The 26,496-nt window shown below is 41.3% G+C and overlaps 1 protein-coding gene across 1 annotated transcript in view; it reads left to right on the forward strand.

Annotated features, from left to right (window-relative positions):
- Positions 1-26,496, forward strand: part of nid2a (nidogen 2a (osteonidogen)) — a 98,750-nt gene that overhangs the window by 65,936 nt on the left and 6,318 nt on the right. Inside the window, exons 24-44 of the mRNA XM_061715418.1 lie at positions 3,970-4,103; positions 4,185-4,290; positions 5,796-5,920; positions 6,015-6,120; positions 7,010-7,143; positions 7,822-7,927; positions 8,087-8,220; positions 10,173-10,278; positions 10,503-10,636; positions 12,817-12,922; positions 14,473-14,606; positions 14,691-14,796; positions 14,899-15,032; positions 15,122-15,227; positions 16,751-16,863; positions 16,947-17,052; positions 19,836-19,959; positions 20,367-20,467; positions 20,927-21,099; positions 22,520-22,649; positions 22,730-22,901. Of these exons, the coding sequence (XP_061571402.1) occupies positions 3,970-4,103; positions 4,185-4,290; positions 5,796-5,920; positions 6,015-6,120; positions 7,010-7,143; positions 7,822-7,927; positions 8,087-8,220; positions 10,173-10,278; positions 10,503-10,636; positions 12,817-12,922; positions 14,473-14,606; positions 14,691-14,796; positions 14,899-15,032; positions 15,122-15,227; positions 16,751-16,863; positions 16,947-17,052; positions 19,836-19,959; positions 20,367-20,467; positions 20,927-21,099; positions 22,520-22,649; positions 22,730-22,901 (2,590 nt within the window). The remainder of the gene's footprint in view (positions 1-3,969; positions 4,104-4,184; positions 4,291-5,795; positions 5,921-6,014; positions 6,121-7,009; positions 7,144-7,821; positions 7,928-8,086; positions 8,221-10,172; positions 10,279-10,502; positions 10,637-12,816; positions 12,923-14,472; positions 14,607-14,690; positions 14,797-14,898; positions 15,033-15,121; positions 15,228-16,750; positions 16,864-16,946; positions 17,053-19,835; positions 19,960-20,366; positions 20,468-20,926; positions 21,100-22,519; positions 22,650-22,729; positions 22,902-26,496) is intronic.

Genomic DNA, 26,496 nt, shown 5'->3' on the forward strand with positions numbered 1-26,496 from the left:
GGGTAGGCACGTGGACAGATTGGTAAACAGAAAGCCTGACCTTTTGGCTCAGCTCTCTCCTTACCCCAACAGACCAATACAGCATAAGCATTACTGCTGACACCGCACCAATTAGCTTGTCAATCTCCTGTTGCATTCACTCATGAACAAGATCCCAATATATTTAAACTCCTCCACTTAAAGTAGCTCTCCATCCCCTTCCCAGTGAGGGCACTTTTCTGACTGGGAACTATGGTCCCAGATATGGAGGTGCTCATTCTCACCCCTGCCACTTCACTGTCAGCTGCAAGCCATTCCAAGGGAAGCTGAACATCATGGTTCATTGAAGCCAAGAGGACCACATCATCTGCAAAAAGCAGAGATCGAATCCTTTGGCCACCAAACCACAGCCCTGATGGAGTCCAACTCCCACCTGGAACAAATCCAACATACTACCGACAACACAAACCAGACTCTTGCTCTGCGTGTATAGGGAATGGATAGTTCGTAGCAGTACCTCATACCCTCACAGCATCCCCACAAAGTACCCAGAGGGACACCGTTGAATGTCTTTTCCAAGTCCACAAAACACATGTGAACTGGCTGAGAAAACTCCTACGCCCCCTCAAGGATCCTAGTGAGAGTTTAGAGCTGGTCCGGTATTGCTCGATCATGCCAGTAACCCGGCGGCAGTAGCTCAGGTGGTAGAGTGGGTCGACCAATGATCGGAAGGTTGGCAGTTCGAATCCCGCTCTGTCCCAGTTTGCTGTCGTAGTGTGCTTGGGCAAGACACCTTACCCACCTTGCCCCGTGTGAATGTGTTTGAATGTGTTTGAATGTGTATGAATGTTGGTGGTGGTCGGAGGGGCCGTTTGGCGCAATATGGCAGCCACGCTTCCGTCAGTCTGCCCCAGGGCAGCTGTGGCTACAAACGTAGCTTACCACCACCAGTGAGAATGTGTATGAATGGTCTAAGTGTAGCACTTTGAGATTCATTTCATGTAAAGTGCATTACAAGTTAAATTACCATGGAGGCTCAGGAGTGAGAGGGAGGCTCATGATGGTGAGGGAGGCTCAGGAGTGAGAGGGAGGCTCAGGAGTGTGAGGGAGTAATGAAACACTGCTTTCCCCGCCCAAGACACGTGAAGGTTTGCCAGAAATGTATTGGAGCCAATCGAAAGTAATTTTCTATAGCCTCTCTTAACTCTTCCCACACCCAAGTTGTCACCTCAGCAATCACCAAGGCCACAGCCAGCTTGGCCTTCCGGTACCTGTCAGCTGCCTCCAGACTCTCACAGGCTAACAAAGCCCAATAGGGCCCCTTCTTCAGACTGCCGGAGTCTCCACCGGCAGATTTTTAATGATTGTTCCCACAGTCATTGATGACCCTGCAGTTTTGGTCAGCCGCCTCATCAATGGAGGCATGGAACAAGGTCAATTTGACTCAATGTCCCCCACCTCCCTTGAGGTGTGGTTGAAGCTCTGCCAGGGGTGGCAGATGAAGAGCTTTCTGACAGATTCTTCTGCCAGAGTTCCCAGGTTTTAGCCTTCTGGACCTGTCCAGTATCTTCCCCAGGCATCTGGTCCAAATCGCCACCAGATAGGGATCAGTTGTCAGCTCAACTCCTGCCTTCACCTGAATGTCCAAAAGATATAGTTGCAAATCCAAGAATGTGATTATAAAATCAATCATGAAACTATACCCAGGATGTTCTGTCACCACGTGCGCTTATGGACCATCCTTTTGTTTGAGAATGGTGTTTGTTATGGACAACCTGTGACTAGAACAAAAGTCCAACAAGTGTCCAAAGCAACACTCCGGTTCAGATCGGCAAGCCATTCCTCCCAATAACACAGATGATGCTGCTATGTGACTGTTGACGTCCCCCAGTAGAACAATCGAGTCCCCTTTAGGAGCTTTTTCCAGCATAGCCACCAAGAAGGCCAGGTATTCCAAACTGCTATTTGGTTCATAAACCCAAACAACAATTAGAACACCCTCTCTGAGCTGAAGCCACAGCGAGGCTACCTGCTCTACCGGGGAAAACCTCAACATACTAGGTCGGAGCTGGGGGACTATAAGTGGGCCCATTCCAGCCTGATGCCTCTCACCGTGAGCAACTAAAGAGTGGAGAAAGGTCCAGCCCCTCAAGAAGATTGGTTCCAGACGATGTACTGTGCATTTAGATGAACCTACCTATATCTAGCAGGTATCTCTCAAACTCGCGCTCAAGTTCAAGCTTCTTCCCCGGAAATGGAAGTGACAATCCATGTCTTGACAGCTAGTTTCGGAGGTTGAAGATCAGTTTGCCTAGGCTCATGCTTTCAGCTGTTGCCCATAACTTAGCTCAGCAGTCATAGCTAATAATCTCACAACATGGAGCTCATTGTACAAGTTAGCCTTTCAAATCAAAAGTACCACCTGTGGAGTTCATTCTTAGCTCACAGCTTAAGAAGTGAGCTCGTAATGACATGAAGCTGAATTCTACAGACTTTTTCTAATGAACTAATGCCAAGCAAAATCCAAGCTCACATTGAGGCCTTAGCCTGATCTACACCGCTAGTTAAAGCTAAGTAGCACGGTAACACTTCGCCTTGATGTGGTTATGGTTCCAATGACGATGTAACTACAACGCTTTTTATACAGGACTTAATTTGCACGATCAGGACCAAATATTAAAACTGGTTTCAGCGGCAAACACTTCTCTAAAGCTGTAACAACCAAGCCTGAATGCTTTGCTGTAGTTTCTCACTTGTGTAGGTAGTGGGCTGTCCTGAGTCCTTTAGCAGCTTCCATAATGAAACAATGAGAAAAGTGAGAAAAAGAACCAAAGGGAAATATTATTAAAGTTTGACAATATACAGGTTTTATTTTTTACTATCAAAAACGTGTATTTTCTATAGCAATAATACATTAAATACTCTCACACATCACGCTATTACTTCAGTTTCTTTTTTTACCACCCTTTGAGTGACCTAGATGTTACAATCCTGTTTCCTGTTATGTTGTACATCTGATAAAGGCTGTATTTTCTTGCCACTGTTTGGCTTAAGGTTTTTCTCCCACTAAGGGAGTTTTTACCTGCCACTGTTTATGTTATGTTTATGCAATAATTGCTCGGGGGTCATGTTCTGGTCTCTGGGAAGATCCTAGTAACAACTTCTGTTGGAATAGACGCTATATAAATAAAATTGAATTGAAAAAAAATTGAATTGAATTATGGAGGATACAGACTTATCAGAGCACACACTATACAGTATATATGAATCCAAGCCTTCATTCTGTGATAAGAGAAAGGGCAAAGGGTGAAGGTGGTACATTAGGACACACAAGAACCTCAAACATGTAAAGTAATCTTTCCACACCTTTTTAATTTATTTATTATGTCACGAAACCATTAAATATGTGTGAGAACATCACAACTCACGTCTGTTCTTGTAATAAAAACCTGTGTTTCCTACTCCTTGCAGCAAGCAAAAAAGCTGTTACAAGGTTAAAACCTGAATCCCCCACTATAGATGAATGGATAGGAATAATATATGAAATATGGAAAAGTTGTCATTCTCTCTAAAAATCAGAAGGAGAAATTTGACCAGATGTGGTCTAAGTGGACTGAAACCTATTAGGTCTGACTTTTGCTAACTTGAAAAAAAAAGGAGTGGGATCAAAATGTGTTTTGTAATATGATATATTGATATAATCTGCAGCATGATATTTACTCATTCTGCTTTGTGTGTAATTTTCTGTATGTAATATTTAAGATGAGAAGCTTTCCATGTTCCATGTAAATATTTTACAAAGAAAATTCTAGGAAGAGCCAGGAGGCAAATTGGACATTAGAAGTTCTACAAAATGTCATGCCAATGTTATGTTAACTTACTTGAAGTGATTTTGATGCTATGTAAATCTGCATCTGTGAAATCAAGGCTTTTCCAAATAAAAGATAAAAATGTAAAACCTGTGTTTCCTGACAAACTGATTCTCCCCAGATGAACCACAGCGTCCTAAGACTCACTGTCAGCACCACAGGGACCGTGTCCACAGCAGCAGTCCAGATGGACGTCCTGTAGCTGGAGCCTACGTACCAGAGTGTGATGAAAACGGACAATATCGACCACGGCAGGTTGGCATGTGTACTTTAATAATGTATGTGATAATGTAACAACAATCATCACCCCTACATGATCTTTGATTGCTATATTAGTGTCACGGCTCTACTGGATACTGCTGGTGTGTGGACAGTCGAGGAGAAGAGAGAGCAGGAACCAGGACTCCACCTGGTTCTCCATCTGTGGACTGTGACAGACCAGGTGAGGATCCAAAATTGCTTTTTTTTTTGTTACTTTTCCCCTGAGTTTGAATCCTCCCACCCCCTCCCCTCAGACCGGACCATCCTTGCAGGTTAGCCAGTGTAGCTGGAGTGAGCTTTGCTTTCTTTTCTAACAAAAAGCAATTAGGAGTTAGCAGGTGGTGGTGGGCTGGCCTTAGCAGCCTGTGGGCGGAGTCCTGTGCTGTGCTCGACCAAACGACAAAGACTGATGTGTTTTCTTTGACGCGTCCATGATCTGTCACGCTACGGAAGAGTATTAGGGCCAGGCAGGAGAAAAATAGAAATAATATTTTAGAGGAGGATTTGTTTTTTCATTATGCACTTCGAGGAAAAAGTCGAAACGTCAAGAAAAAAGTCAAAATGTTGAGAATAATGTTGAAATACAATTTCAAGAAAAAAAGTCAAAATTTCATGAATAAAGTTGAAATGTTGAGAAAAAAGGCAAAATTTCAAATTTATTCTTGAAATTGTATTTCAACATTAATATCGACATTTTGACTTTTTTCTCAACATTTCGTGAAAAAAGTTGGAATGTCAAGAAAAAAGTCGAAATGTTGAGAATAATATTGAAGTAAAATTTCAAGAAAAAAGTTGAAATGTTGAGAAAAAAGTTGAAATGTCAAGAAAAAAGTTGAAATGTTGAAAATAATATTGGAGTAAAATTTCAAGAAAAAAGTCGAAATGTTGAGAAAAAAGTTGAAATGTTGAGAATAATATTGAAGTAAAATTTTAAGAAAAAAGTCGAAATGTTGAGAAAAAAGTCAAAATTTTGTGAATAAAGTTGAAATGTTGAAAAAAAAGCAAAATTTCAACTTTATTCACTTAAACGTAAACTTTTCACGAAATTTTGACTTTATTCTTGAAATTGTATTTCAACATTATTCTCGACATTTCGACTTTTTTCTCGAAATTGTATTTCAACATTATTCTCGACATTTCGACTTTTTTCTCAAAATTGTATTTCAACATTATTCTCGACATTTCGACTTTTTTCTCGACATTTTGACTTTTTTCTCGAAGTGCACAATAAAAAATAATCTTCCCCTCTCAAATATTTTTTCTCCTGCATGGCCCTAACACTCTTCCGTAGTCACGTGCCAACCTTCTGTCAATCAAAATCAGCACAGATTACCAGCCTCTTCAACCAGTCCACACTGGTGAACTTGCGGAGTTGCTGCTGAAAATTTGTAGCAGAGCTTTTATTTCAAATGACATATTGTGGTGAAATCAGAAAAGACTGTTGGTTTAGCTGATGCTGGGTTAGCTCAAACTACATAATACTTTGCTTCGCTTTGTAGCATGAAGAGGACTGACGAGGAAGGGATTATAATTAGACATTGGCTTAGTCAACCACCAATTAAGAAGCTTCACCTTATATTGTGTTGTTTTATACAAATTCACTGGATATGCTATAAAAAAATGATGGTTGTGATGGATAAAGTCTGTATTCTGATCATGTCAATCTTTCTCATGGAAATGAAACAGAACGTCCTAAAAGTCCCTGTGAGCACCACAGAGACGGTGTGGAGACCACCAGTCCAGAGGGGTTCCCTGTACTTGGAGCCTACGTTCCCCAGTGTGATGAAAACGGAGCGTACTCACCACAGCAGGTCGGCATGTGGTGGTGGATTAATGACACCTTATAGATTATGGAGACAGTTTTAACAACAACATGTAACTTGGTATGGATTACTTTGGTTCCAGTGTCACGGCTCTACTGGACACTGCTGGTGTGTGGACAGTAGGGGACAAGAGAGACCAGGAACCAGGACTCCACCTGGTTCTCCATCTGTGGACTGTGACAGACCAGGTGAGGCTACAGACTTCATATAATAAATATGAATCCAAGCATTCAATCTTTTCTAAAAAAAAAAAAAAAAAAGGCAAAGGAGGAAGGTGGTACATGTATTTCTGTCCAATATGTTATCACATCCGATGTTCTCCTAATACAGGGGTCAGCAACCCGCGGCTCTAGAGCCGCATGCGGCTCTTTAGCGCTGTCTTAGTGGCTCCTGGAGCTTTTCAAAAATGTTTGACCTTTTTTTCTTCTTTGTTCTCTTTTTTTCTTCTTTTTTTTTCCTATTTTTCTCTTCTTTTTTTCCTTTTTTTCTCTTTTTTTCTTCCTTTGTCCTTTCAACTTTTTTCTCGTCATTTCGACTTTTTTCTCGACATTTCAACTTTTTTCTCAACATTTCGACTTTTTTCCTCAACATTTTTACTTTTTTCTCGACATTTCGACTTTTTTCTCAACATTTCGACTTTTTTCCTCGACATTTTTACTTTTTTCTCGACATTTCGACTTTTTTCTCAAAATCATACTTCAACATTAATCTCGACATTTGAACTTTTTTCTCGAAGTGCATAATGAAAAAAAAAATCTTCCTCCTCTAAAATATTATTTAGATTTTTCTCCTGCCTGGCCCTAATACTCTTCCATAGATTCGCGTAACAAAAAGAGTCATGTGGAAAGACATGCTACTGTATATTTGCAGCCGAGGACCCAGTTCTAATTAATATACCGTAGAAACATGCAGCATGTGTTGCCTTCATTCTAAGGCTGATACAAGACTTTTAATTTTTTGCGGCTCCAGACATATTTTTTTTTTGTATTTTTGGTCCAATATGGCTCTTTCAACATTTTGGGTTGCCGACCCCTGTCCTAATAGAACCTGTTTCCTGATAAACTGATTATCCCCCAGATGAACCACAGCGTCCTAAGACTCACTGTCAGCACCACAGAGACCGTGTCCACAGCAGCAGTCCAGATGGACGTCCTGTAGCTGGAGCCTACGTACCAGAGTGTGATGAAAACGGACAATATCGACCACGGCAGGTTGGCATCTGTACTTTAATCAAATATTAGCGCTTTTCCAGACCGGACTGAGTACCTACTCAGTCCGACTCGACTCGCCTTGTCCTCGTTTCTTTTCAATACCCAGATGAGAAGTAGGAAGTTGTGTTCGATATCAAGTTAAAAAATGAGAGTGAGAGAAGCTTCAAGCAACGAAGCTTTTTAATTTTTTTAGTTGTCTCTGCGCTGCTGAAAAGTCAGCTGGTAGCTGAGCAGCTATGAAGTGACAGAGCTCCTGGTGGATCTGGTCGTTCCTTATCGCCCGTCTAGATCCCTTTTTAATTCTCTCCTCAGCCACCAGGTTTATGAACATCTGCACCTCAGAGTTGGATCATGAAACAGACTTTTGCTGCCATTGCCGCGAGTCGCTCTTTCTCTGATGTCACATCCTGACTCAGACGTCTGACTCCAACCCCCCGACCAATCAGTGGCCTGTAGTGTGATGATGTCAGATACAGCCGACTCAGCCGCTTAGAACCTCAGCAGAATAGTTACAGAAAAGTATCTACTCAGCACGTTAGTTAGCTTTTCTAACCCTAGTGGAAAAGCGGAAAACCGATGCGAGTCGAGTCGGGCTGAGTAGGTACTAGTGGAAAAACGCCATAAGTGATACTGTAACAACAATCATCACCCGTACATGATCTTTGATTGCTATATTAGTGTCACGGCTCTACTGGATACTGCTGGTGTGTGGACAGTAGAGGAGAAGAGAGACCAGGAACCAGGACTCCACCTGGTTCTCCATCTGTGGACTGTGACAGACCAGGTGAGGATCCAAGATGCAAGACAATGAGAGAAGAATTTTAGACGTGTAACATTTAATGTCCAGTATGTTGAGTAAAGCAGAACATCTGTGTGAGAACGTCACAACTCACCTCTGTTCTCCTAATAAAACCTGTTTCCTGATAAACTGATTCTCCCCTAGATGAACCACAGCGTCCTAAGACTCACTGTCAGCACCATAGAGACCGTGTCCACAGCAGCAGTCCAGATGGACGTCCTGTAGCTGGAGCCTACGTACCAGAGTGTGATGAAAACGGACAATATCGACCACGGCAGGTTGGCATGTGTGGGGGCTTTTTGCTTTAAAAGCTGACCCTCTTTTTTTCCTTTCAGGTTTTTCCTTCAGGGGTGTCACAGCGAATCATCCACCTCCTATTAATCCTGTCCTCTGCATCCTCTTCTCTCACACCAACTAACTTCATGTCCTCCTTCACTCCATCCATAACTCTTCCCTCTCCAGTAGGGGTGTAACAATATATCGTGCCACGAAATTTCGCGATACAAAAACGTCACGAAACGTGTCATGGAGGTGACAAACTGTATCACGATATTGGGTTATTAATATTAATCTATTGTGTTGACTAGCAACGCGCATCCGACCGCGCCTCGACCCGCGGACCAAAATCTTACTCCACTCAGAAGAAAGTAGTACCTTTTTGCGGTCCCGATCACGGGACTCTAGCGGGGTTTTGAGCTCTGAACTTTTAAGTCTGGTGTAGAGTTAAGCCTTACCTTATTAAATTAAACCTTTTTCGGGTCGTGAGTAGGATAAACACGGGGAAACTTCTGCTGAGTTTGAGAGTACTTTACTGTCCGCTCAACAGCGTAGGATTTTAGAACTTCAACACAGCACCTAGTGCTGTATCACTCCGCCCAATCTAAAACATACTAACAACTACAGATAAACTGACTAGTGTCATTATAGTCCCTGATTTACAGAATATAAAGAATATATTTATAAAATAATGAACCCTGAATTACCAAAATAACCTTCTTAACAAAAACAAATCTCCTCTTACACTTATAAGGTGAGCATGAATCAGTCTTTTTTATGATGTAAAATTGTATGTATTTATTTATTTATTTAATTTTAGTTGTTAAATTTCTGGAAAATGAAAAAAGTCAAATCATACATGAGAGAAAGTATTCAGTTTGTGGCAAAATATTTGTACTTGTATGAAACTGAAGATGCATAATGCAAACCTGACATTTACTTTTAGTTCAGTTTGTGGAAAATGGTTGGCCTGGCTTTCTCTTTAAAACTTAAACAGTTATAAAGCATTACAAACTATAACAATAGGGCAAACACACAGCATTGTTTTGTATTTTGTGTCTTTCAAATAAAAGACCATTTTTTCCAGTCATATGTTCCTCATTCAAGGTTGTTAAAAAAATACTGCTATAATATCGTATCGTTATCGTGACCTCAATATGGTGTATCGTACCGTATCGTGAGATTAGTGTATCGTTACACCCCTACTCTCCAGGCTTCCCTCCTGGCAGGTCCAACCTCATCAACCTCATCGTTCAACCAATAAATTCACTATCCCTCCTCTGTAGGTGCTAACCTTCATTCCTCTCCTTTCCAGTGTATACCTCCACTTCTCTAGATTTCCCCCCACCTGCTCTCTGCTGTCACTACAGATCACAGTGTCATCTGCAAACATTATAGTCCATGGAGAGATTCCTATCTAACCTCATCTGTGAGCCGATCCACCACCACAGCAAACAAGAAAGGGCTCAGAGCCGATCCTTGGTGCATTCCCACCTCCACCCTAAACCTCTCTGTCACACCTACAGCACACGTCACTATTGTTTTACAGCTCCCATACATCTTGCACCACTCTAACGTAGCTCTCTCCTCTGTAGTTGTCAAAATGCTGCACATGTCCCTTGTTCTTTAAAATTACTTCCATACCTCCACAGGTATATCATTAGGACCAACCACCTTCCCACTCCTCATCCTCCTCCGTGCCCTTCTGTCTTCAGCCTCACTAATCTTTGCTACATTCTGGATGAGACTCTTGCTGTTCCTCTTTTCTTTCTGGGTCTTGTGATTGGCATGTTTAGTTTGTCAGAGGTTTTATGTCGGATGCCCACGCTAACACAACCCTCTGCATTTATCCGGGCTTGGTACTGTCTCAAAAAGACACTGGCTCGTGAACCTCTGAGGCTGCACTTTAAAATGACCTTTAATATACCTTTGTGATATCTTATTCCTGTGCTAGTGTCACGGCTCTACTGGATACTGCTGGTGTGTGGACAGTCGAGGAGAAGAGAGACCAGGAACCAGGACGCCACCTGGTTCTCCATCTGTGGACTGTGACAGAGCAGGTGAGGATACAGATTTCATACAATAAATATGAATCCAAGCATTCATTCTTTTCTAAAAAGAAAGGCAAAGTGTGAAGCTGGTCTATAAGACACACCAACCTTGCTGTAAATGTCTTTCTGTCCAGTATGTTGAGTAAAGCAGAGCATTTGTGTGAGAACGTCAGAAATTTACCCCCGTTCTTCTAACAAAACCTGTGTTTCCTGATAAACTGATTCTCCCCCAGATGAACCACAGCGTCCTAAGACTCACTGTCAGCACCACAGAGACCGTGTCCACAGCAGCAGTCCAGATGGACGTCCTGTAGCTGGAGCCTACGTACCAGAGTGTGATGAAAACGGACAATATCGACCACGGCAGGTTGGAAACTGTACTTACTTTATTGTGTAATTTAATTTTGCTCAACCTATTATTTTTTTTAAATTATTTATTTAGGTATGGCAGTACATATCACAAAGTAAAAGCAGTAATATTCTTATCCGCCATCCAGTTTTTTACATTTTAAGTAAACATATAAGAGATAAGAAAAGGAAAAAAGAAAGAAAAAACTAAACTACAAAGAACTCTATACAATCTGGGAGAGACAGACTATAAACATAAAACCTCCATACAGAAGAAAAAGAACATGATTCTCAGTTGGGTGGAGAATGAGATAATAATAAGGATAATGATATGATAGTATTACTATCTGTCTTCAGATCATTCAAGAATTGAGGGGGATGGAGGAGAAAAACAAAACAAGTTTGATCTCAACTCAACTCAACTCAACTTTATTTATAAAGCACTTTAAAACAACCACAGCTGAAACAAAGTGCTGTACATAAGAAGACAAACAATCAACAGCAAAAGACAATAAAAACAATTAAATAAACGAATAAAATTAAATAAAACCACTAAAAACAGAGCATGGTCTCATACTGGGTTAAAAGCCAATGAGTAAAAATGGGTTTTGAGGTCAGTTTTAAAAGTGGACAGTGATCTATTCAATACCTCCACAAATTCTGGGCGGAAAGGCTTCACATATACAACCCTTTTCATCCACAATTTTACAAACAAATCTTTCTGGAGACGGAGGCTAAATGTAATCTTTTCCATCATATATATCATTAACTAAGTTTATCCATTCATGTATTGTGAGGCCTCGGGGGGCAACCAATGTCTCGTGTTGCTCAACCTAATTTAACATTATACTTGTGATCATCTTTAATTCAGTTAAGTTTAATTTTTACAGCATCTATTAGGATATAAATTGTCTGTGGGTGCTTCTCAGATACCCAAAGCATGAACCACGAGCAAATATTAAACAAAACAATTGCAGGCTAAAAAAAGAGGTACTGTTATTAACAACTATGGATTTAACTGAAGGAAGAAAAGAGAAGAAGATGAAAGGAGGGGAAGAACGGCTACGACTACTGGCCCTAACACACTAGAGTTACACTAACTAGAGGTTTACTAACACTAACTAGAGGTTTACTAACACTAACTAGATGTTTACTAACTAGAGGTTTACTAAACTAGAGGTTTACTAACACTAACTAGAGGTTTACTAAACACTAACTAGAGGTTTACTAAACACTAACTAGAGGTTTACTAAACACTAACTAGAGGTTTACTAACACTAACTAGATGTTAACTAACACTAACTAAAGGTTTACTAAACAGAAAGGTTTTAGTTTGGTTTTAAAGGTAGAGGTGGTGTCAGCCTCCTTAACCCAGATTGGAAGTTGGTTCCATAGTAACGGTTCTTGATAGCAGAAAACCGTCCTCCAGATCTACATTTGGATCCTCTAGGAACTACGAGTAAACCTGCACTCTGAGAACAGAGAACTCTGTTAGGAACATAAGGCACTATCAGGTCTTGGAGATAACGAGGAGCTTGGCCGTATAGGGCCTTATTCCTTTACTTTATACTTCATAGCTTTAAATAGAGCTTTGAATTGTATTCTGAGTTTTACGGAGACCAATGGAGAGAGGGAGGCCAACACTGGAGAGACGTGGTTTCTCTTTCTGATTCCTCTCACCACTTGTGCTGCTGCAAATTGATGCTGTGGTTCTGGATAATACTTCCCGAGCGTTGCATGTATAAACTAAACAGAATTAGCCCTAACACTGAACCCTGTGGGACACCATAGCAGAACGCCATCTCTGTGGGAGAAACCTGATCAACATGAACAGCCTGGAATCTATCAGTTGGATATGATTTAGACATCCTAGAGCTTTAACCCCGATAATGTACTCAAACCTGTGCAGTAAAACGCTGTGATCTATGGCATTTAAAGCACCACTGAGTTCCAGCAGAACCAGTCTGGACACTAATCCCTTTGTCTGAGGCCATGAAGAGGTCTTTAGTGACTTTAGAGAGCGCTGTTTCTTTGTGATGATGTACTCTGAACCTTGACTGAGAAACTTCAAATAAGTATAATATGCTGCTGGGCACCTGAGTGTCTAGCACCGACCTTTTCCTGAAGGTTGGATATTGCTCTATAATGTGCTGCAATGTCTGTGTGGAGAGAGGGTTTGATCTCTTGATGCTGTTCCAGTGTCATGGCTCTACTGGACACTGCTGGTGTGTGGACAGTAGAGGAGAAGAGAGACCAGGAACCAGGACTCCACCTGGTTCTCCATCTGTGGACTGTGACAGACCAGGTGAGGATACAGAATTCATACAATAAATATTAGGGCTGTCAAACGATTCTTTTTTTAAATCGCGATTAGTCGCATGTTTTCTGTTCTAAATTACCTTAAGGTATTTTTTAAAGTTTTAATACTGTTAACAACATGAGAAAGGGCAAATATGCTTCTTTATGCCAATTTTTATTCAACTTTCCACAAAAAAAAAGCTTTTGACCTGAATGTAACATTCCTTCATAAATACAAACACAATGTAGTCCCCAACTTTACTCTTGTAAAGACTAACTCAAGATTCCTTGTTTTTTTAAGCAGCTCAATGTAAAACAATGAAGCATATGCATCACAGACATTGTACAAGAAGTGCATTGGTCAGTTAAATTTTCCATGTAATTATGTCTATCCATCTGGCATCTTTTTGAAAGTGAACTTGCCGTTCAAAAGTCCCTTTTTATTCTCCATCTTTCCTCGCTTTTCAAAAAAGTTCACGCAGTAATCCACTATACTTTTCCTCAAGCTACGGGTGCTGTTGACCGCCAGAAATTATATAATGCGTGTTTCGTTTTTTTTTTTTATCCTGCGCGTTAATCGTGCGTTAAAAATGTGTCGCCGTTAAGAAGACGTTAAGTTAACGCGTTAACTTTGACAGCCCTAATAAATATGAATCCAAGCATTCAATCTTTTCTAAAAGAAAAGGCAATGGTGGTACATGTATTTCTGTCCAATAGAGGGTATGCATTGTCGTCACTTTCCCACTGGACCAGCCCCCTTACTCACACCGAGTGGCAAAACATCAGCAAAAATGTCTGCAACTAGTGGAGAAGACGGGATAACAGCCAATTATGGGCTTAAATTAAAGGCAGTTGGACTTGACAGTGACCCGTACAGTTACCCCAAGAACCAGTGGTCCATGGACATTAATATTTGGCCACGAATCCAGTTTGCTGATATTTATATGTACTTAATTTCTACGCCGGGGAAATACACAAAGCAAAGCTCGAAGGCATACAAAAGTCTTGACGCTTGGTCCTACTTCAAGGCAGGATTTGTTGGTGAAATTAAAGTGATGAGGACACCGAACTTTATGATTTGACCATTTAACGTTAGCTACCCAAAAATCACACATTACCTGATACAAAATAGGAACCGCAAATCCACGTTTCAGTGTCTGGATCCAGTTGTTTCTGTGAATTGCAGCGATCCATTTGTCTCTCTTAAGCTTATTTTTCTGCAGTCTGTAAAACGATAACTCAGATTTCTTGCTAAATCTATGAGTACAGTCGATCCCACAACAGCTGTTTCCCATTTTAGATGTTTTCCAGTTGCTCAAACTGAAAGTTTACGCTGCCACTCAGTCTTTCTGCCACTCAGTCTTTCTGCCACTCAGTCTTTCTGCCACTCAGTCTTTCTGCCACTCAGTCTTTCTGCCACTCAGTCTTTCTGCCACTCAGTGGGCGTAACACGCTGTGAAGTCGCATCTGTTACGTCATGCACATTCCCTCTATATGTTGTCACATCTGATGTTCTTCTAATAAAACCTGTTTCCTGATAAACTGATTCTCCCCCAGATGAACCACAGCGTCCTAAGACTCACTGTCAGCACCACAGAGACCGTGTCCACAGCAGCAGTCCAGATGGACGTCCTGTAGCTGGAGCCTACGTACCAGAGTGTGATGAAAACGGACAATATCGACCACGGCAGGTTGGTAACTGTACTTTAATAAAATCTGTGATAATGTAACAACAATCATCACCACCCCTACATGATCTTTGATTACTATATTAGTGTCACGGCTCTACTGGATACTGCTGGTGTGTGGACAGTAGAGGAGAAGAGAGACCAGGAACCAGGACTCCACCTGGTTCTCCATCTGTGGACTGTGACAGACCAGGTGAGACTTGTTCTTTTTGGAACGTAACCCCCGCAAAAAACCAGGGATTACTGTACAGCACAACTACTGTTGGTGGTGACGAGTCTTGTGAATGTCTTGCAGAGGAACCAGAGCGTCCAAAAACTCACTGTGAGCGGCACAGAGACCGAGCGCAGAGCAGCAGTTCAGAGGGGAATCCCATCGTCGGGCTCTTTGTGCCCCAGTGTGACGCTGAAGGACAGTACTCCCAACTTCAGGTTTGCACTCCATCAAACCATCTTCTGCAGCGGGATCTTCACTTCCCAGGTATAGCTAGCACCTAAGTCCTCCTCGCTTGAATCTGCAGTGTCATGGTTCCTCTGGACACTGTTGGTGCGTTGACCAGGATGGACAGGAGCGAGCAGGAACCAGGACGCCACCTGGGACACAACCCAAGGACTGCGACCAACCCGGTGAGACTCAAGACGGCCGAACAGGAAGACCATGTGCTGGAGGTTTTAGAGTCTTGAATACAGTAATCCCTCGCTAGAACGCGGTTCACCTTTCACGTCTCGCTGATTCACAGATTTGCATTGTGCGTTGTGTTCTAATTCTGATTGGCTAAACAGTCTCCCCGCTTCTTCACTTCCTGTGTCAATAGAGGGTTTGCATTGACGTCACTTCCCCACTGGACCAGCCCCCTTACTAGCAGTGAGTGGCAAAAATGGCTGCAACTAGTGGAGAAGACGGGATAACAGCCGATTATGGGCTTAAATTAAAGGCAGTTGGACTTGACAGTGACCCGTACAGTTACCCCAAGAACCAGGGGTCCATGGACATTAATATTTGGCCACGAATCCAGTTTCCTGATATTTATATGTACTTAATTTCTACCCCCGGGGAAATACACGAAGCAAAGCTTGAAGGCATACAAAAGTCTTGACGCTTGGTCCGACTTCAAGGCAGGATTTGTTGGTGAAATTAAAGTGATGAGGACACCGAACTTTATGATTTGACCGTTTAACGTTAGCTACCCAAAAATCCAACATTACCTGATACAAAATGGGAACCACAAATCCACGTTTCGGTGCCTGGAATCCAGTTGTTTCTGTGAATTGCAGCGATCCATTTGTCTCTGTTAAGCTTATTTTTCGGCAGTCTGTAAAACAATAACTCCGATTTCTTGCTAAATCTATGAGTACAGTCGATCGCACAACAGCTCTTTCCCATTTTAGACGTTTTCGAGTGTGAAAAACTGAAAGTTTACGCTGCCACTCAGTCTTTCTGCCACTCAGTCTTTCTGCCACTCAGTGGCCGAAACCCACTGTGAAGTTGCATCTGTGACGTCATGCGCATTCCCTCTATACATTAATCCCTCGCAATAACGCTGTTCACCTTTCACGTCTCGCTGCTTCACGGATTTGTATTGTGCATCGTGTTCTGCATTCTGATTGGCTAAACATTCTCCCCGCTTATTCACTTCCTGTGTCAATAACGTTGGTTGCTTAGCAACAATGCTGAGAACGGCCAATGAGCTTCAGCAGCAGCTCAAGAACGGGAGCCTTTGATGAATCGTTCATTACAGTTCTCAGATATAATCCATGGTGGTATTTCGGTTTATAAGAAAAAAGAGCGACAACAACGACCCATAACTATGTTCTTCTCTTGAAAAAACACTCCTGCACCGCGAGCTTTAGAAGAAAAAGACGCTACAGAGCGAGTCAGGATGCAGCAGCATCAGAAGAGCAGTGAAATACACGCCAGTCACAATTTGTCCTACTGTATTTTTCATTTTCTCTCGTTCAAATCCAATTACGCGGGTCGCGGTGGGGCGGGGCTGATCTCCGCAATTTGAAGCCTTGTATAATAATTGCAAAAAAAAAGGTTCTTACTTCGCGGATTTCACCTATCACGGGTTCTTTTTGGAACGTAACCCCCGCGGGATTACTGTACAGCACAAGTACTGTTGGTGGTGACGAGTCTTGTCTGAAACTAGAGCGTCCTAGGACGGAGTGTGAGCAGCAGAGAGCCGGACTCCGGACCTCGGGTTCCGTGGCGGGAGGGTTGGTTCCTCGCTGTGATGCAGAAGGACAGTATCTACCTCAGCAGGTGACTGGAGTTCCTCTTCCACACTCTGCCCCTGGTTTTGGTTCCTGGGCCGTCTGCTTGATGAGGATTGTGTTTCCCTGCAGTGCGGCGGCTCCGATGGTCCTTGCTGGTGTGTGGACAGCAGTGGGAAGGAGAGAGCAGGAACCAGGACTCCACCTGGCACCACGCCTGTCGACTGTGACCGAGAAGGTGAGAGCCGTCCCAAGTCTTTCCCCTTCTTTTTTTTTTTGTCTGCATACAGGACTGTCTCAGAAAATTAGAATATTGTGATAAAGTTCTTTATTTTCTGTAATGCAATTTAAAAAAAAAAAAAAAAAAAAAATGTCATACATTCTGGATTCATTACAAATCAACTGAAATATTGCAAGCCTTTTATTATTTTAATATTGCTGATTATGGCTTACAGCTTAAGATTAAGATTCCCAGAATATTCTAATATTTTGAGATAGGATATTTGAGTTTTCTTAAGCTGTAAGCCATCATTAGCAATATTAAAATAATAAAAGGCTTGTAATATTTCAGTTGATTTGTAATGAATCCAGAATGTATGACATTTTTGTTTTTGTAATTGCATTACAGAAAATCACAATATTCTAATTTTCTGAGACAGTCCTGTATATTAATGGTTAATAAATAAAAATAAATAAAATCGATATTGCAATATATTGTTGCGCTCTCTGTCGCAATAAATAATCGATAAACTGACGGCAAATATCGATATTTTATTACAACACGTAATGGATTTATGCGGTTGTCACCGCACTATTGTTCATGCACTTTATTTTGTCTAGCTGTTCAGTGTTTACATTTACAAGACTAGGAGGCAGTGAGGCAAATATACAAATGCACTTTCTTTGTACATTGTATGAAGTTTTGGCATTGAATAAATGCATAACTACAGACGTTTTCCTTTTTATGGGTATTTTTTCTTTTTCAGTCAAATATATTGTGATATATCGTTGATGAAATGTATTACAATATATCGAATATCGTAGATATCCTGAATTGTGATATTATCGTTATCGTGGGCCACATATCGCCATATTGTTTCAAATATTTTATCTTTATTTTTAAAGAAAAATAGCAAACAAATTTCCCTATTGGGAATGAAGTGCAATTGAAATCCTCCTTGAGTTTAGTAAAGACATTTACTAGTAAAACATTTACATTTTCTTGACCAAACAAAGACAACTAGACGAGCTCTGTCTGTAATGCAGCCAGCTGCAAAAAAGGAAAATCGATTTTCCGATTATCCTTTTTTTAACATCGTCTTGAATAATAAATCCGATTTAGATTTAAAATCGATTAATCGCACAGCCCTAGGCATATACGTGGAAATGTATCTTTCAATGTCAGGCCAAGCTAGACCATAAAGCTCTGAAGAGCTTGGGCACCGTTGTCCCCAATATATTCCAGAAAGGGGTCCCAGATGTTAAAAAACATAAATGGTTTGTCCTTGAGCCAGAAGTTAATAGCTTCTAAGGAATAAAAACGTAGTTGTTGTTGTGACAGCGACATTAAACTGCTTAGAGTCGGCCTGCGTTTACGTGTTTACGTGAACCCACACCAGCAATAACTCTGCCAGCCCAGTCAGGAGGCCGAGGACCGGAGTCTCACCAGCTAGTCCTCTTCTCTAGCTCCCTGTCTCTCTCCAGATCTCTAAATTCAGCAGCTCGTGCGGTTGAAGTTAAAACCAAGTGAGTCATGCGTGCAGCGCAGCAGCTGCGGCTGCAGCAGGACGTCCTGGAAAGGATGAGTCAGCTGTTTTCATGAGCGCCTCTGCTCCGCTGGAGAGCTGCAGAGACCAGTACGAGGGGAGGAAGACGAGAGGAAACATTAACACAAGCCTTAAGTGGGGTCAGATTGGGGTGGAGAGCTCTATGAAGGGAGGTTTTTAAAAGGGTGAACAGTTGTGACTGAAGAGAGACGTGCAGCTCTTAATTCAATTCAACTCAATTCAATTGTATTTATATAGCGTCTATTACAACAGAAGTTGTCTCCAGGATCTTTCCAGAGACCAGAACATAAACCCCCGAGCAATTATTACATAAACAATGGCAGGTAGAAACTCCCCTAGTGGGAGAAAAACCTTAAGCCAAACAGTGGCAAGAAAAACTCCCCTTTAGGAGGAAGAAACCTGGACCAGGACTAGGACTGTGTAGAAAAAAAAAAATTTCCGATTCTAAATCGATTCTCATATTAATTCCTTAAAATCGATTTGTATGTCTAAAGATCGATTTTTTTTTTTTCATCATTACAACTTTTGGTATTTTTTTGTTTATGCCTTAAAAAGGAATGTTTTGTTGGACACGAGAATAACTGGTGCCATGTTTTTGCCTTTAAATATGTTTAAAGGTTGGAAAACATAAAAGTTTTCAATTATAATTGCATAAATTGTCTATATTTCATTACTTTATATACTGTCTTGGGGTTACATTTGCATAAAATGCTAAAAAACAAATTCTCAAAAATTTTAAAAATAATATTTTAGAGGAGGAAGATTTTTTTTTTTCATTTTGCACTTCGAGAAAAAAGTCGAAATGTCGAGAATAAAGTCGAAAATTTCGAGAATAAAGTTGAAATACAATTTGGTGAATAAAGTGGAAATGTCTCCTGGAAATGTCTCCTCTGTCCCATCAAATCCAGTTAGGAGCAGCAGCAGCCGTAACTAACTAACTAACTTACATCCTTGGAGTGTCTATAGGCCTACGAGGCATTTTGTAAAGACAGTCAAATGCGCAGTTTGTTATAGTCTCAGAAGGTTGACTTTATTCTCAAAATTTTGACTTTTTACTCAACATTTCAACTTTATTCTCGAAATTGTACTTCAACATTAATCTCGACATTTCGACTTTTTTCTCAACATTTCGACTTTTTTCTCGAAGTGCATAATGACAAAAAATCTTCCTCCTCTAAAATATTATTTTTATTTTTCTGCTGCCTGGCCCTAATACTCTTCCGTATCCCTGTAGCCGCCTCCAACACCCGTCCCGAGTCCATCTGCGAGCAGTGGAGGGCCACCCTGATCGAGCACTACGGCGGGGAGCCGGGGCCCCAGCAGTACCTGCCACAGTGCGAGCCGGACGGACATTTCAGGTAGGCCTGGACCCGCGGGTGGGGGGGGGTGAGCTGGAGGGTTTCAGCTGGTGTTCGTCAGTTGTGTGAAATAAGACCTGGAAACAGGCATTGTGACGTAGAATTGTCAAATTGGTTTGATTCACCGCACGAATCAGCACAGATTACTTTTGTAATACTGTATTTGACCCGGTCTTTGTACGTTTTGACTGTATAGAAACATAATTCTTGTCATTGTAAGAATGAGATGTGAACCTGCTGTACTCTACTGCCCTTACTTTTTAACAACTTGTGCTTTTTATCATTTTACCTCTTTTTTTATCATCAGTTTAATTGTGTCTTGCCACTTTTAATGTTGATGTAAAGCACTTTGAATTACCTTGTGTTGAATTGTGCTATAAAAATAAACTTGCCTTGTGTGCTCCCAGTCCAGTCCAGTGTTACGGCGAGACCCCTTACTGCTGGTGTGTGGACCAGGATGGACGGGAGATTCCTGGGACCCGGTCCTACGACGTGGTCAAACCTGCATGTGAGTGACCGGTGGCCCGGTTACTCTAAGAGCGGTGCCTGGAATCCAGTTGTTTCTGCGAATTGCAGCGATCCATTTGTCTCGCTTCAGCTTATTTTTCGGCAGTCTGTAAAACGATAACTCTGATTTCTTGCTAAATCTATGAGTGCAGTCGATTGCACAACAGCTTTTTCCCATTTAAGATGTTTTCGAGTTGCTCAAACTGAAAGTTTACGCTGCCACTCAGTCTTTCTGCCACTCAGTCTTTCTGCCACTCAGTTTTCTGCCACTCAGTCTTTCTGCCACTCAGTTTTCTGCCCCTCAGTCTTTCTGCCACTCAGTCTTTCTGCCACTCACTCATTGTAACCCGTTGTGAAATCGCATCTGTGACGTCATGCCCATTCCCTCTATAGTTACTGTGGCAACTAGGCGAGAGCAGCAGCTAATACTGGTCATGTTTCTGTTGGACTTTTCTTCCAGGCCTGTCATCGGTGGCCCCGCCCACTGTGCGTCCGTTGCCCCGCCCAGACGTGACCCCTCCACCCAACACTGACGTCACGCTGCTGTACGCTCAGGGACAGAAAATCGGAGCGCTCCCTCTGAACGGGACCAAAATGGACGGGAGCGGGTCCAAAACGCTGCTGACTCTGCACGTAAGCACTAACGATGGTCACCAGAATCGGTCCGACGGTTTCCTCGCAGTACCGTCGCCAACCCGCCTATAAAACACAGCACTAGATACCAGCAGTGGAGAAACGCCCTGATGTTTTAAAGCTGCATCTGTGACGGCTGCTTGAAGCCTCACAGAAGTTCAGGGAATCTACGGAAGCGTAATACTGCCCCCCCAGAAAAAGAAAAAAATATCAGTATCACGTTATAACGTGAAAGGTTTATTGTTAGAACAATAAACATTTCACGTTATAACATTATATTTTTCACGTTATTACAATATACAAATTTTCACGTTATAACGTGATAAATAGTATATTGTTCTAACAATAAATTATCACCTTATAATGTGATACGTTTGTATATTGTAATAATGTGAAATGTTTATTGTTCTAACAATAAAGCTTTCACGTTATAACGTGTTAATTTATTGTTCTAACAATCACAATAAACATTTCACGTTATAACCTGATATTTTAATAATTTTTCACGTTATTACAATATACAAACTTTTCACGTTATAACGTGATAATTTATTGTTCTAGGAATAAACTTTTCACGTTATAATGTGATAATTTATTGTTCTAACAATAAACTTTTCACGTTATAATGTGATAATTTATTGTTCTAACAATAAACTTTTCACGTTATAATGTGATAATTTATTGTTCTGACAATAAACTTTTCACGTTATAACGTGATAATTTATTGTTCTAACAATAACAATAAACATTTCACGTTATAACGTGATAAATAGTATATTGTTCTAACAATAAATTATCACGTTATAACGTGATAATTTATTCTTCTAACAATAAACTTTTCACGTTATAACGTGATAAATAGTATATTGTTCTAACAATAAATTATCACGTTATAACGGGATAAGTTTGTATATTGTAATAACGTGAAATGTTTATTGTTCTAACAATAAACTTTTCACGTTATAATGTGATAATTTATTGTTCTAGCAATAAACTTTTCACGTTATAACATTATATTTTTCACGTTATTACAATATACAAATTTTCACGTTATAACGTGATAAATAGTATATTGTTCTAACAATAAATTATCACCTTATAATGTGATACGTTTGTATATTGTAATAATGTGAAATGTTTATTCTTCTAACAATAAACTTTTCACGTTATAACGTGATAAATAGTATATTGTTCTAACAATAAATGATCACGTTATAACGGGATAAGTTTGTATATTGTAATAACGTGAAATGTTTATTGTTCTAATAAACTTTTCTCGTTATAACGTGATACTGATATTTTTGTCTTGTTCTGAGGTGGCAGCATTACGCTTCCGTAGGGAATCAGATTCAAGTCAGGCGTAACAATAAAAACCAGAGTGAGCACAATCCTGAGAGAATAAGCGTGTGTCCGTGTCCAGGGCTCCATCGTGGTCGGTCTGGCCTACGACTGCAAGGAGAACCACGTGTACTGGACGGATCTGTCCGCCAGGACCATCAACCGAGCCCCCATGAGAACCGGAGCCGAGCCCGAGATCCTCATCAACACCAGTAAGGCGGCGGTGCTGCTCTTCTTCTTCTGCGTGTGTTGTGTGATACCTGACCAGCTCCCCCCTCTCTGCTGCCCCCAGACGTCGTCAGCCCTGAGGGGCTAGCCGTGGACGTGCGGCGCCGGCTGATGTTCTGGGTGGACTCGGCGCCCGACGTCATCGAGGTGGCCAACCTGGACGGCAGCGGGAGGAGGACGCTGTTCAACACGGACCTGGTCAACCCCCGCTCCATCATCGTGGTGTCCTCTACGGGGTAAAAGCACCTCAGTGACTGCGTTTACATGCAGTCAATAACCCTTTTAAAACCCCAATATTAGCAATATTTGCAAGGCCATGTAAACACCAATAACCCCTTTGAATAACCCGAGTTTGCTCATATTCGGGTTTATTAAAAACCTGAATATGACCCCTGGGTTACTCCTTTTAAAACCCGAATATTCGGTCATGTAAACGCCAAACGGGATTTCCCCATCAAACGGAACATGAACTTTCTACGCATGGTCTTTTCGCAAGGAATCTTGGTCTTTTGAGTCCAGGAGGTTCTTATAAACAGGGAGAAACGCAACACCAGGGTTATAATAGTTTAGAATTTTTCATTTTAGTTTAGTTTTATTTCGTTTTGACTTTTTCTCCTTCAATTCAGTTAGTTTTAATTCGTTTTTAGTGTGGGTTTGCTAGTTTTTATTCGTTTTTATATTTTCAAAAATGCTTAGTTTTAGTTTTAGTTTTGACATCAGCTGCCAGTTGGAGATAAACGGCCAGAGCGGAATAAATTGATCATACCAAGAGGCTTATATTGACAGGACGAAAATTGAGGAAATTATATCTATAATTTCAGTTTGTTTTAGTTAGTTTTCTAAACACGCAATATAGTTTCAGTTAGTTATCGTTTTTGTCTTTTAATTTTCCTTTTTATTTAGTTCAGTTAACAAAATTGTTTTTTCAATTTTAGTTTTTCGTTATTTCGTTCGTTTTCGTGAAATATAATAACTGCGCAAGACCACGCCACACTTTTGGAGTGAGGAGGAGACTAATCACTTCATAAATGTAATGAAGGATATGAACATTTTGGCATTTGTAGACGGTAGAAAGTACCGGGATAGCGAGATTTACAAGAAGGTGAGCGAAAAGTTGCACGAAGCAGCATTTGTTTTGGATTTGGATACAGGAAGAAGAAGATGAAATGACGAGAATTGCGTGTTGACGTTCTCCATGTGTCACTGGTTTGATCCAGATATCCCAAATGATGAATCACCATGTATACAGGGATAACCCTGTTTGCTCACGCATGGAAACGGAATATTCTGAATGTTTCAGTAACCAGAATATTAGCAATAACCCGAATTTTGACTGCATGTAAACGTAGTCAGTGTCTGCCGTCTACATCTGCTTATATAGTCATCCCTGTAGTGCACCAGTTAGCCATTGTGTCTGTGTCTCTTCTTTCTCTGTTCTTCATTCTCTCTGTCTGTTCTCTCTGTTCCTGCTCTGCCAGCTGGTCTTCAGCAGGAGGTTCCCTCTTATAGGGATAAGAATCGAGAACTGGTTCTTGTTCAGAACCGGTTCCCAGTGTTTCAATTCCTTGGAGTTGTTTGTAAATTTTGCAAACATTTGCCTTTTCGATTCCAGTGAGCATAGTGACGTCATCAGGCACGTTGCATATACGTACGTTACGTAGCTTACGCACGTTGGCGCCCAAGCGATACAAACGCTCGAAAGTCTGGTTACATTTCAGTAAAAAAGACAACAGGGTAACTTGCAATACTTTTCAAGTGGATGATTCGTCAAAGGGTTAGGTTTACAGATTTGCAAAATGCACAGTTTGATTGGATTTGACTTGATTATATTTGTAACTGACTGACAGTTTTAATTTTAAGCGCTCAGTTCATATATCCTTTTAAAGTGGAGAATTTTTATTTCTACTAGAAAGATTTTGGACATTCTCGTGGAACTGCCACAGCATCATTAATGTTGAATTTTTTTTAATTCTAAAGAATAATATTTCATTTATTAGTATTAAAATGTTATATTGGTGATGCTAATCAACCTTATATTGTCTTTTTTTTCCAAATGAGAATCGATAAGGGAATCGATTAAGAACCGAATCATTAAGCAGAATCGAAAATGGGATTGGAATCGTAAAAATCTTATCAATTCCCATCCCTACCCCCTTATGATCCAGGTCCTGGTCCAGGTTTCTTCCTCCTAAAGGGGAGTTTTTCTTGCCACTGTTGGATTAAGGTTTTTCTCCCACTAGGGGAGTTTTACCTGCCACTGTTTATGTTATGTTTATGTAATAATTGCTCGGGGGTTTATGTTCTGGTCTCTGGAAAGATCCTGCAGACAACTTCTGTTGTAATAGACGCTATATAGATAAAATTGAATTGAGTTGAATTAAAAGCGGTCCCGGGTCGTCCTGCTGCTCATTACAGCTGTTCAGCCTCCAGAACACGCGTCTGGGTCTGAGCCCGGTCCACATCTGGAACCCTCCATGGAGGCGGCGTGTCTGGGCCGGACACCTGAACACGGCTCTGGGGTATAAGCCAGAAACTGAACCGGGTCACTGAACCATCAACCTCAGAGGCTCGTGCACTCGTACGCCAGCGCGGGGGTGGTCGGCCCGGCGGGACACACGTCTGCTCTTCATCACTGCAGCTAATCACCGCTCGGCACGCGTGAACTCATCAGCGCGGTGCGTTCAAACGTCCCGTTAACCCCGTGGCCCGGCAGCAGTGACCTGCAGCATAGAAACCTCAGACCTGTTTCTCATCACCGCTGTGACGGTTCCAGCTCTGTTCTCTGACCCGGGGCCTGGAGCACGTGTTCCTGGGAGGGAACCTCTGTCAGGTGCCGGCGTGCGGCCCACAGGTCCGACGCTCTCACATCTGCGGCCCCGTACCTCTGAGCACATGGTTGCTTCAGGTGGTCTGCATTACCTGTAGCTCCCGGCCAAGTGCTCGCCGGCGTGCACGGATACAGAGTGCCGATGTTACACCGTGTCCTAACTGCATGCGATGCGAGCGAGCGTCAGCGACAAAATCAATTCTATTGCTTAGGCCTGTGTTGAAAAGATCGATTCTCTGATTTTAAATCGATTCTCATATTAATTCCTAAAAATCAGTTCATATGTCTAAAGGTCGATTTAAATTAAAAAAAAAAAAAATCATCATTACATTACAACTTTTGGTACTTTTTTGTTTATGCCCAAAAAAGGAATATTTTGTTGGACACGAGAATAACTGGTGCCATGTTTTTGCCTTTAAATATGTTTAAAGGTATGAAAACATTAAAGTTTTCAGTTATAATTGCATACATTGTCTATATTTCTTTGCTTTATATACTGTCTTGGGGTTACATTTGCATAATATGCTATAAACCAAATTTTCATAAATGGGAAAAAATAAAACCGATTTCCTACGTCTCTGTTTCCTCCCTGGATCTGTTTGATAATTCTGGCCCACAATGTTTCTGAAAGCAGTTCTATCAGCATTCTGGGAGGTGATTGGTCCTTACAGCATCATTAGCTGCCAATACTTGCTGTTGAATCTCAATATAATACTAGTATTAATATGTTGCAGAACTACAGTCATATAATTCATGCAACAGCTGAAAAAAAGTTTTATTAACAGTAACCCAAATCAATATCGAATCGGATCGAATCAAAGCGTGATAATCGATTCTGAATCTTTAGAATCAGAATCGAATCGATTCTTGATATTTGAATCGATCCCCAGCCCTACTATTGCTTTATTTTCTATTGGACTGTCCTAACTGGCCGCAGCGACGCAGCTGAACATTTGTCGGATGCCCTGCTTCTATTTTCTTCCTGTCGCTCGCATTGAAAGCCG

Source organism: Cololabis saira, chromosome 24 (assembly GCF_033807715.1).
Source record: "Cololabis saira isolate AMF1-May2022 chromosome 24, fColSai1.1, whole genome shotgun sequence".
Taxonomy (NCBI): domain Eukaryota; kingdom Metazoa; phylum Chordata; class Actinopteri; order Beloniformes; family Belonidae; genus Cololabis; species Cololabis saira.